Consider the following 12,701-nt stretch of genomic DNA (forward strand, 5'->3'; position numbering starts at 1 on the left):
CTAATTGTCCCTCCTTCTATTGTCCCTATGTTCTGCTAAACTGTCCCTTTATCAAGTCTGATGTCTTGTACGAAAGATCTCCTCAACTCGCTCCCTCCTAAATTAAATATTTTGTGCATTGTTTACTATTATTTCACCTTTCTGGCTGTGTATAGTAAAATTAGCTTTATGTATTGAGATGTATTAGTTAGTCTGCCAAAGTGCTTACAATTGTCCACAGCAGACGTTCTGAATGAGATTGTCAAGTGGGAATAATCATTTTCTGGTGGTCGACTGGGCACTTAAAAGTAACAGCTGGCAAAAACATCAGGACAAAAGTGCTGAGCGTCAGAACAGTGGGATAATCCCATAGAATTTTAACATTTACAGGTATCATCACCATTTATATAGCACCACCAATTCCGCAGCGCTGTACAGAGAATGCTTGTCATTCACCACTCCCTGCCCCATTGGAGCTTACAGTCTAAATTCCCTAACATACACGTGGGTAAATTTTGAGAGCAGCCAATTAACTGCTCAATGTGTTTTTGGAGTGTGGTAGGAAACCTACACAGATAAGCCCATGGTCAGGAATCAAGCTCATGACCCCAGTGCTGTGAGGCAGAAGTGCTAACCACTGAGCCACGATGCTGGTATGAGTGCAAGCTTAGGTCTCATCTCTTTTGTGCAGCGTTTCCTATCTCACTGAAAAGTGTGTGATTTGTGAGTAAATAAACGCTGCTAAATAAAGTGGAACTAAACCCCAAATATATGGTGAATATATACCGAGCGACGACTGTTATACAATGTCACCATTGATGCCTAGGAGCAGAGTGGATGGTACTGGTGCTGTATATACTGACAGCACAGACTGACAGTCTGATATAGCTTCCATTACCGATAACAGTTTGTAGACTTATTTACAGGGGCCTGTGACTTGCGTTATGGACTTTCACACAAATATGACAATGGACAGTGAGCAACTTGTGACTGGTTTTCTCAGTAAACAGCTGTTGTGGCATTCTAGTTAAGACAAGACAGCGTACTTCTTCCAACTTTTAAACCTCCTATAAAATAGTTTTAATTGTGACACTAAGTGACACTATACAATATATTTAGCTGCTGTACTTGTTTAGTTCAATAATTTTTTTTTAATGAAATCTGAAAGTAGTTTATCAGTCTTATGAGATCAGATTTATTTGAGGCATCTAAAATATAATAGAACGAATTGGATTAAAATTATGGGGCGGATTTTTAAAAAAGGACAAAACGCCCTGTTGCCGACAAAAAAAGGAGTTTTACTTTCGACCTACATATCAAAGGGTTAATATCGGTGATTATGCTTCCTGTGACGACATGGGGGAAGTATCGATGTATTTGTACTGCAGCAATATCTGTTCTGTTATCCAGTGATTAAAGTCATTTAAAATGCCTTTTTCGTAAATAAAATATTTTTTTAAATGTATACAGATTTTTAAATATTTTTAAATTGATGAAAAATATTTTTTTTATCTATTTTGAAACTTTTTTTTTTTAATGTGGAACTGAATGTTTTTTTTAAAATTAAATTGCATCGATTCAAATTAGTTTTTTATCGCCATGATAAGCGACGATTAAAATAAATAAAATAAAAAATCAAGTCTGGTACATTGAGGGGTATGATTCTCCTGTCCAGCAAGAAGTCATTTCTTAACAAACGACTATAGACCAAAGGCAACCCATGGCTTCGTCACAAGCTGTTGTAGTACTACAAGTCCCAGCATGTTGGGAGTTGTAGTTCCAGAACCGCTAGAGAGCCACAGATTGGTTAAACCTGCCATAGATTACAAAATAGAAAAAAAGAAGATTCACTAAATATAACTTATATCACAAATATATAATTATACAGTGGAACAAATCAAACTCATAATAAATCACATTGAGCTGGTTGCAACACCATTGGGAAGACCCGTTATATAGCAATTGTAAATTATTTTGTCTCAAGTGTGTCAGGTTTGCTGATGTATAATAAAATAAAATGCTTTATTTTCAAGGACGGCAAAATAGTATCATCTTTATTACCACGGTAACAATTATCTTGTAACTTGATACTTGTAGCTGCGCTATAGTCAGGAATGTGACACATGTGGAATGTTTGGAGGCAGCGCCCCCTAGTGGGATTACATGGTACATTCACTGTTTCATGTTGCAGCAGCATTTTGCTGTCTTGTTTTATAACTGCTCTGCCTAATTGGCAGATGAAGGAGGATAGGAGAATTACTTCTGCACAGATATAGGGGGGTATTTTTTTTCTCCCCGCAGTGTTAAAAAAAAATCAAACGCGAGTTTTTAACTGCTATAGCGACCGTTTTTAGTAAACGCAGCGTTAAAACTCGTGCAATTCAATTGAAAAAGAGGAAACGCTGCCCCCACACGTTAATCATTGTGTTTGCGAGTTTTTAGGGGGGTGAAGGGGAGTGTTTTTTAACGCGGTCATGTATAACACAAAAAAAGAATTAGCATACATTAGATTGCATTACACAATCATTCTATTTGATAATATCTACATTACAGTACTTATTACAGCATAATTTTTTATTTCACTATTTTTTACTATAGAATCATCTATGCCATGTCAAAACACATTAGTACATACATATTTGTACCAAAAACTTACATAAATATATTTAATTAGTGATTTTTATTTTTATTTTTTTTATGTTTTTTTCCCCCATTATTTTTTCACAAGAAAATCAACTTTTACATGTTATGCATTACTGAAAAACATATTTTATCTTTTTTTTCCCATTATTACATGATTTCAAATAGTTTTCTTAGGTGTTTTATTTTTAGCACACCCCAAAGAGGTGCGAGATGAAAGAGCATATTTGCCTGTTTAATGTGCCGCGTTGAAAAACAATTGAATAGCTTTTAACGCGGCTGCCTCTCACACACCCTATACTTCAATAAACCTTCTACTGGAGCGCTAGAGGACCGTTTCATGAAAAAAAAAAATGGAGCGTTAAAAATGGAATTGAATCGTGGGGTAAAGTTAACCCGCTTGAAAACTGCAAAAAACGCGTTAAAATGGATTAACGCGGTGTTGAAAAATATCTCCCGGGCAATTGAATTCCCCCCATAGAGTTGCAATAATAAGTAAATCTGTTCGATCCTTAATGACTAGGTGTAATTTATACCTACATGAACAGAGCGCATTTTGTAGTTTTACTGTGTGTCCGTTAAAAAGAAAAACGTTTTTGAACAACTTTACTTACCCAGGTCAGTCTAACGATTGCTAATTTTTAGGACTGACAAAGCTTTTTTTTTTAGTAGGAAAATTAAGTAATTTTAAATACTCCCTGTTTTTTCATGTAGCACACAAATTCTTGATAGCTTATTTGTACACTGAAATTTAAAGTTGATATTTGTGTGCTACATGAAAAAACAGTCAGTATTTAACTTATGTGCAAAACAGAAAACTAATTTGCACCCCTTGCATTGTAACATGGTTTTGTCCAGGAGACTGAAATAAGAAGTTTTTTAAGTTAAGATCCTTAATGAATCAGGCCCCTGGTGCATGAAAGAGTAATGGAGCTCTGTATCTATAACTTACATGAAAGAGGAGAACGAGGGGACATGTGTAATTGAAGTATTTAAGCGCACAACCGACAAGACCAGCAGGGAGTATTTTCCAGTACCAGGGTGATGTCCCAATGCGGGATTTAAACTTTACCACTTTCTCAGCTAGCAAATACTATGTTTATTTCGAGAACGCTAAACCACTCCAAACACAATTCTAAAGAAGATGAGAACACTTGGGAAACTACGGAGGAGTAAAGTTCATGAGTAATGTTATAAAATATAATTTTCCTGGAAGAGTAATAGATTGAAAGAAATTTCCATCAGGTGCTCTTGAAATATAAACACAGGTATAGATGGATCATCATCATCATCATTTATATAGCGCCACTAATTCCGCAGCGCTGTACAGAGAACGCACTCACATCAGTCCCTGCCCCATTGGAGCTTACAGTCTAAATTCCCTAACATACACACACAGACAGACTAGGGTCAATTTGATAGCAGCCAATTAATCTACCAGTATGTTTTTGGATTGTGGGAGAAAACCAGAGCACCCGGAGGAAACCAACACAAACGCAGGGAGAATATACAAACTCCACACAGATAAGGCCATGGTCGGGAATCAAACTCATGACCCCAGTGCTGTGAGGCAGAAGTACTAACCACTGAGCCACCAGGTGGATAATAAACCATTTCTAGAATAATTTCCGGACTAGATGGACCAATTGGTCCGATTTTCGGTCTACATTCTATGTTTCGGCAGATTCTAACATTACTTTTTTAAAGTGAGTAGGCCATGTTTTCAAGAGTGATCCCTACAGTATATACAAGAACTAACCATTGTTATTTTTAATGAATTAATTGCACTTGTGTCAGATTCAGCGGTCGGCACACTAGTCCTCTGCCTATGGGCGGTAGAAGCTGATAGATGAGGCTTTGCTTGCACGGTGTTTATATCGAATTTCTTCTATCATTGGCAAAGAAAAATGAACTTAAGGGGCACGGACACTGAAAATGTCCCAAGGTGTGGTCACACGACGCCCAATCCTAGGATGCCCTGTTTGGCAAGATATACCAATGTTTTTATGCCTACACTGATGTGAATCCTGCCCTAACTATGAATATTAGATTATTATTAATAATAAATATTGTAATGAATTAGGTGATATATGCACAAGTTTATACACAGTGTAGTGACCACATTTTTTTTATTCATCCATCTAGTTTGTCTGATCCCCGGTCATTGTGAGCGATGCTCCCCATGGTTTTCTACATCCGTATCCCCATCAGCCTTTAGGCTGGAGATGCCCTTGAGTTGTAAACTGCTGTATAAACCTCTTTAACCGTAACCATATATGAAAGCGATAGAAGACATTTGAGTTTGTGTCACACGTATGGCTCTACAGCTCTGTCTATGTCTCATGAAGGACTTCTGTCGTCATACAACCCATGGCTAATATGAGTATGTTTTCCTACAGTGAACGTCCTACTGCTCCAGAAGAAGATGGCGTGGAGGTGGAGATCTCTTCCTTTACTATTCGTCCTTATGGAAGGTAAGAGCCTTTATCCAGCAGTAGAGACCATAAAACTAGTATCTCACCCCTTCACAACGCATGGCTGATTTATTGCTTTCAGAAGATCCCCATTATAATTTAGAAAAGCTTTTTGGAACCTCCAACAATGAAAATACTTAAAAGACAATTTTCACCTTCGAATAGAACTCAACATCTTCTTGCTCAAAGTTTGTGAATAGCTCTGGTTATTATTATTATTATTTACATTAGTTTATAATATAGTACCAGCATCCTCCACAGCCCTTTACAAAATGTAAATAAACACAGTAATCAAATTAAACTGAGAAAGAGGTAAGAAGGGCCGAGCATTCAAGGGTTCATTCAATCAGGTAGCAACAGCTGGAAGAACAGGTCATTCAGCCAACTGTCCAACTTTTGGCGGCACAGTCCCACACAGTCAGGGCTTTGTTCTGACTGCCTGGACAGTGGGAGGGCAGGTCCTGTGTCATGGTGCTTTGCTCATGGATTGGAAGCCCCGTGCACCAATCAGCGGTGCTCTCTCTGCTCCGTGATGTGGATGGTCTGTGCAGTGATTACAGGAGAGATATGTGCGTATTCTGGAGATACGTCTTAGATGTATGTAGCAGGAATTGTCGCAGGGTTGGATGTGATGACCAAAGAATTATTATCAGCTAAGAATGACACTTATTCATTGAGATTAAAGTGGTAGGGTTTATTGTTGTGTTGTCAACAGAATGAGGTCAGGTAAGAAGCTTCTGTTGGTTGGTGGAAAGATTAATTATTCAATTTTTACAAGACCGGGTCTGAGTGAGAGGACTTCCAAGATAAAATGGCAGAAACACGTTCAGTAATGCGGCCTAACACAGATGGTTAAAGGTCTAGAGAGGATAGAAGACTAAGAGAGCCACAAGGAGGTGATACTAAAACCCTAAGTAACTTATTAGTGTTCCAAGAGAAGTGGTATACATAGAGAAAGCAGAGGACCTAGCACTGAACCTTGTGGTCCTCCAACTGAGAGAAGAAGAGGAGAGGAGGTGGATCCAGAGACGTGAACACCTAGTGAGCTGGTTGATAGGGTATGAGAAGTGGTATACATAGAGAAGAGCAGAGGACCTAGCATTGAGCCTTGTGGTCCTCACTCCGAGAGAAGAAGAGGAGAGGAGGTGGATCCAGAGATGTGAACACCTAGTGAGCTGGTTGATAGGGTATGAGAAGTGGTATACATAGAGAAGAGCAGAGGACCTAGCATTGAGCCTTGTGGTCCTCCAACTGAGAGAAGAAGAGGAGAGGAGGTGGATCCAGAGATGTGAACACCTAGTGAGCTGGTTGATAGGGTATGAGAAGTGAGTGGTCAACAGTGCCAAATACAGCAGAGAAGCCAAGGAGAATTAGAAACTAGAAGTGGTCTATAAATGTATCAGCAGTTGAATAATGATGGAAATATACCAGTGGAGAGATAACAGATGTTAGTTAAGGTTATGATAAACAAAGGAGATAGAGATAGACAGATTTGTGAGGGGATAGTGTAGAGCGGACAGGTAGTAGACATATAATGAAGTGGGAGGAGAACTAGATGGTGGAGACTTCACTTTTATTTGTGGCATCAAACATAGAAAAGGTGCCAGAGGGTGCAGGAAAGGTATTGACTTCAGGGAAGAGGACAGGATTCCACATTGGATGTTTTCAATAATGTATAATCTGTTGCGTATATTTGAGGAACTTATTGGAATCACAACACTTTCACCAATGACATTCTATTTTGTACAAAAGTTTTTGAAAACAGTGTATTGAACTTGTGTGTCACGGTTGTGGTTGTGGTTGGCTCTGAGAGTTGCTGGAGCCACGTGATCAAGGACTGTTTCTAGGACATGAATAAGATGCAGGACAGCCAGACCAGGGCAGGAGAGTATAGTTATTGGGGAGAGAAATTGCTTCCGACAGTTGGAAAGTTGTTGAAAATGAATGGACCCCAGATTTATGTCAGTATGAGGAACGTTGGAAGAAAGAGAGAGAGAGAAAGAGAAAGTAGTGGTATATAAATCAAGTTAGGAGAAAACAAGATCAAGGCTGTGACCATCATGATGAGTAGAAGTGTTGATCTACTGGGAGAGGGCAAGATTTGAGATTATAGTAGTTGAAGGCAAAAAGATAATGTGGATAATCTACTTTGAAATCATCCAAAATGATAATGGGGGTGTATAAGAGTAAGAAATGAGGGATATAAGGTGAGAAATGTTCAACGACACATCCAGGGGAACAATAGATCATAGCAACACTCAGAGAGAAGGGGTTGAGAATCCAGATAGTATGTGCTCCAAAAGATGGATATGTGAGTGAAGGAACACATGGGAGAACTTTGAATATGTATCGTGGGGAAGAGAAAGTTCAACTCCACTTCTTTGTCTGCTTCCAGGTGTGGTTGTAGAGGAGACCACCATGTGAAAGGGGTGTAGGTGAGGCAGTGTCTGGTTGCTTGAACTGTGTTTCTGTTAAAGTTTAAGAGGAAGAGGTTATGATTGGAGGTTGGTTTGTTACAGAGAGAGTGTGACAGAAGACAGGTGATTTGTTTGAGGATAACTGGATTTGTAAGTGTTCCAAGGAAAGGAAAGGGGGAGAGGGGTGTAGAGCGTTGCCTTGCTGGATTTGGTGATATATCACCCGCTGCTAAAGGTAGGAGGATTACAAGGTAGAGGAGATGATTTTAAGATTTACAGAGTTTTATTTTGTGCTGACAGGATGGAAAGAGGTGCATGGGTATTAGTTAGAGAGAGATGCATTAATAAGGAGGCAATATGGATAATGAGGTATGATGAATGGTGGACAGAAAGTAAGTCATGTTGTAAGGATAGTGATCGGATCATAATATCTAGCTCGATAATCAAATCTATGATCAACTCCCTTCCAGGTGTGTTGAGCAGACAGTGGTCAGCCTGGATGCCCCCGTCCATCTCGGCTTTCAAGGAGACCTGCGTGGCCATTCCGTGCACCTTTGACTATCCCGAAGACATTCGACCATCAGTGGTGCACGGCATCTGGTACCTCAACAGCCCTTACCCTAAAAACTTCCCTCCCGTGGTTCTGAAATCAAAGACGAACACAGCGCATGAGATCTACATGGGTCGTACGAAGATGATAGGAGACCTCCAGATGTCAAACTGCTCAATACAGATCGACAAAGTCTCAAGCGAACTTCAGGGGAAATACTACTTCCGGGCCGACTTGGGTGGCTACAATCAATACACGTACTCAGAACACGCCAACCTCTATATACTAGGTAATGCTTTTGTTTTCAATATTTTAGGGCTTAATTACCGCTGAGATAGTATCCAGCATCTGTACAGAGTTCTATAGTGCACATGTAATGTATGTAATAGTTCACATGTAAAATACTGATACTGTATGTAATATGGTTCTATAGTGCACATGGAATGTAGAGTTGACCATTAAATTAATGACAATAATCTCCACAATGTGCATTATAGTGAGTTTAAGGGCTAGATTTACTAAGCTGCGGGTTTGAAAAAGTGGGGGTGTTGCCTATAGCAACCAATCAGATTCCAGCTTAGTAAATCTAGCCCTAAGTGTCTTGACGTATTTGCAGCCAGTGAATCTAGCAATGAGTTTGGCAGTAGTCCATAGGGGTTTTAAATAATTAATGGGCCATGTTAAAAGTTTTCCACTTGATTTGGACAGATTTAGTGGTGTTGGGCAAAGTTTATTTGCAGTTACTATTTAGAGGATGGACCCCTCTTAACTATATCGGCTCCCAGGCACGCTACTGACTCATAAGTTCAAGTGAGAGCAGATTCTTCTTCTGTCGTTCATAAAACAAAACAACCTATTAAATTTCAGGCCGTCTGTAAAAATAAATCAGAGTCCCCCTGTGACAGGACGAGGGCCTATCGCTCAGCAACCCAAAAAAACACAGCTTCCCAATGCAACCGTTACTCATAAGTCTTTCACAGGCTCTCGCAGGCCAAGTCATCCCAGTATTCCCCAGTGCGCTGTTTCTGAACAAATTAGCTGGAAGTTTCCTATTGGAAGTTTCGGTTGTTTGACAGACAAAAGCTGGACGGCCACAATTGATTTGGATCCCATCCATCGCATATTACACCAGTGAAACGGATACTCTATCTGACTATAAGCCAGACTATGTGAAAGGTCCCCTAGCACTGTCACACTATAGATCCTTGTTGTATGAAACATTTATAAAAAGGAATCTAGAGAAAAACGTATGCAATAGCAATGAAGACAGAATAGTACATAACACTCCACTGGACATAACTGCTTTTTCTCAGGACAGTTCCAGGTTTTAAACTTTTATCTCTGAAAAACTTTGTCCCTAGATCTGTCCTATTTTCTCTTTCCAACCTTTCCTCTCTCTGGATGCCACCATCATCCATGCTCTTGTCATCTCCCGCCTTGATTATTGCAATCTACTCCTTCCTGAAATGTCTGTCCTTCCCCCTGAAATCTGCGCTGAATGTGGCATCGCGACTAATGTTCCTCTCCCGACGTTCCTCTTCCACTATGCCTATCTGCAAAACCCACTATTGGCTTCGCATTCCTACTTCTTATGTAGTTGCTTTCTTTATAGCCTGTTGTATTGATTTTTATGGATTCAATTCTTTCTTGTGTTGTCTTACTTATCTGTATTTATATTCTGTTTATTTTTTGTTGATTGTACTAGATATATGATAGCTAGAACCTGGTTAGTTGCTATGGACATCACCTCCACTTTTTACTTTTTAGAAGGTGTGATACATTTACGCCATAGTCCACGAAGGTAATATTTAGTCCGGTCCTATTAAATGAACAATCGTCACAGACCTCCGTCAGGAAAGAGTTATAGTATGTTACAAGTTTAACTCTGTTCTGTTTTTTAGATGAACCTTTTGTAGTCGAACCTCAGGAAATCGTATCGGGCACCGAGGCCGAGATTACCTGCCTGGTGGACGATAACTGCCCGGACATGAAGCCCACCGTCACCTGGATGGACATAGAGGGGCTGGAGCATCACATGGTGTACGCCCGGCTCGAGGAAAGCAACGCAGCCTGGAAACAGATATCCACTTTGAAATTCCTGCCGTCCCATAAAAACAATGGACAACGGCTGGGCTGCAAAGTCACGTTCCCAGGCACAGAACTGGAGTATAAAGGCTTTGTGACAATGGATGTAAAATGTAAGTTACACATTATATATATATATATATATTCATTAAAATAAATATTATCATTTGTATCTTTTGTTTATAAAGAGCTGGCATTTTAGGCACTGATGTACATAGGGGGATTCATAATATAATTTACCTACAATGATATGAAAGTGAAGTTAGAGATGGCCCCTTCCCAAACAATTTTGCAATTTAAGACCTTAATATCTAGTATCTTAATATCCAGTAGGGAGTTTTTTGTCTGTATATATGTTCACTAGTACAGGCTGAATTATTATTATGATTATTATTCTTTATAACACAATATAAGAGATGAGCAAAATTTTCAAAATTGCTCAGTTGCTAACATTCATTGTTCAATGCTAACATTCCACACATGGAATGTTAGCATCAATCCATGTGTGGTCGCAACTATTTGCCCCTATCGCTGGCAGAATATGGCTTAAAGCAGGCCTGTCCAACCTGCGGCCCTCCAGGTGTTGTGAAACTACAAGTCCCAGCATGCCCTTCCAGATATCAACTGGTTGTCTACTGGCAAAGCATGCTGGGGCTTGTAGTTTCACAACATCTGGAGGGCAGCAGGTTGGACAGGCCTGGCTTAAAGTGTTTCCAGTCGTTCCCCAACTAGACCGGACAGCAGAGTGGATTAATCGTCATCCTCTCAGCTCATTCGTAATCTTGAAATTCTGTGAGATGCAAACTTACAAATACAGTGCGGATAGGAATTCTGCTGAAGCAAAAGTGTAACTGGGGAGATTGTGTCATCAGAAGTTCGCACCAGCACGGACTGGATTGCTCTACTGTAAAATTCAATTTACACCAAATGCTGATGGTGGGGTGAGCTAGGTTGGGGTAGCTACCAAACTTGGGGGGTACCAGGAATCGGATTTCAGGTGGTCAATGGATTAAATGACGGATTTCGCAAGTTTTACCTTTAAAGACATCACCATTTTAAATTTCTCCTGCAAAGTTGTACAATTTCGGCGACTTGTGAAATCCGCAGTTTAATACATTTACCCCCAATTTTTGCTGCCTTATGAGAAATCTCTTTGTAAAAATAAGAAGTAGAATCAATTCATCTATTTAACATAATATTGATGTATATAATATACAGTAACTTATTTTTGCTATAGAGCGTAAGTGTACAGCGGTCTACTTTGCGACCTATGTCTCAGGGATGTTATGGAATTCTCTACCTTCCTATGCACACTGTCTGTCACCACTGTACGCACATTGCCATATTTTAGAAGGAGCACATTCGACAGTTGGCATGTGCCATTATTTTACACAGTAAACCCAAAAATTTGTCCTGATTGTTCTATGCTTCTTTCCTAAGGGAATGTGACCATTTCTGTCTATTCCAGACGCCCCTCGCATTGTGGATATAAACTCGTCCACGGAAACGACAGAGGGTACTCAGGTGGTTTTCATTTGCGTGATCGATAGCAACCCCGTCTCACGTGTCACCTGGTACAAAGATGACTTATTTTTAAAAGAAGACTACACGGGGAACCTGACCCTGGAGCTGGAGTACGTCACCTACAACCACGACGGGATATACGTCTGTGCGGCGGAGAATGAGTACGGCCGGACCAACAAATCCATGGGACTTGCAGTCATGTGTAAGGAAAAGTTTTGCTTTATTGATAATATAATGGGAATATAGTTCCCCTACTGTAATATAAAAGGCTGTTAGAAGTCACAATGGATTTCTTTTTTTCTGCTTCCATGAAAAACGGAAAATGTGGGTCTGACCATATATCGTTTCCAGTCTGTAAAACTTGCTTTGGGAACCGTTGAACACTTTGTTTTAAAGAGCTTAAATCATCAGGAGAGCTGGTGACTGTGTCTTGTCCTAAGTAATACACAAGGATGAGTTCTCTACAGTGACCTATTTTTTTTGATTAAATTAATTTATGCTGTAAGTGGGCGGGACGTTTGTCTTACAGTCACATGTAAAGAGTAGCATTGGGGGCTGGCTGTTACACTTTTACAGGTCAATCTCTTAGAGGCAAACTATCATGGGGTCATGGGTCAAGACCACCCCTGTGATTTAATCCATTATCAACATAGCTTATTCTGGTGGACAGATGTCATTTTTTTTTCAGAACCTTATAGAGATGAATGAAATGGTTCGACAAAGATAAAACTGAGCTTAACGTCTTGTAAATCACCTTGCGATGGTAATTTGGGAGAGTCATAACAAAAATCATATTGTAAAATCTTGATTTTAAACAAAAAAATATCTTAAACATGCAATGTTTACAGCAAATTCAGCAAATGTACATTACAGGGGACATTTAACACCTTAACACATCCTTTAAACAACTTTTTATAAAATTTGAACCATTGATAAAAGACTGGTGATTGATTTAACATCAGTAGAATTGGCCCAATATCACAAACCATTTTGCTAACAGCTAATAACTTGCACATGGCATGCGGATAGAGG

The 12,701-nt window shown here is 39.6% G+C and overlaps 1 protein-coding gene across 2 annotated transcripts in view; it reads left to right on the top strand.

Annotated features, from left to right (window-relative positions):
• The window catches only part of LOC142107546 (myelin-associated glycoprotein-like), an 88,256-nt gene that overhangs the window by 58,623 nt on the left and 16,932 nt on the right, over positions 1–12,701 (top strand). For both annotated transcript variants that reach the window (XM_075191043.1, XM_075191042.1), the window contains exons 2-5: positions 5,019–5,093; positions 7,981–8,349; positions 9,962–10,258; positions 11,614–11,871. In XM_075191043.1, the coding sequence (XP_075047144.1) occupies positions 5,045–5,093; positions 7,981–8,349; positions 9,962–10,258; positions 11,614–11,871 (973 nt within the window). In that variant the 5' untranslated portion in view covers positions 5,019–5,044. The remainder of the gene's footprint in view (positions 1–5,018; positions 5,094–7,980; positions 8,350–9,961; positions 10,259–11,613; positions 11,872–12,701) is intronic.

Source organism: Mixophyes fleayi, chromosome 11 (assembly GCF_038048845.1).
Source record: "Mixophyes fleayi isolate aMixFle1 chromosome 11, aMixFle1.hap1, whole genome shotgun sequence".
Lineage (NCBI taxonomy): Eukaryota > Metazoa > Chordata > Amphibia > Anura > Limnodynastidae > Mixophyes > Mixophyes fleayi.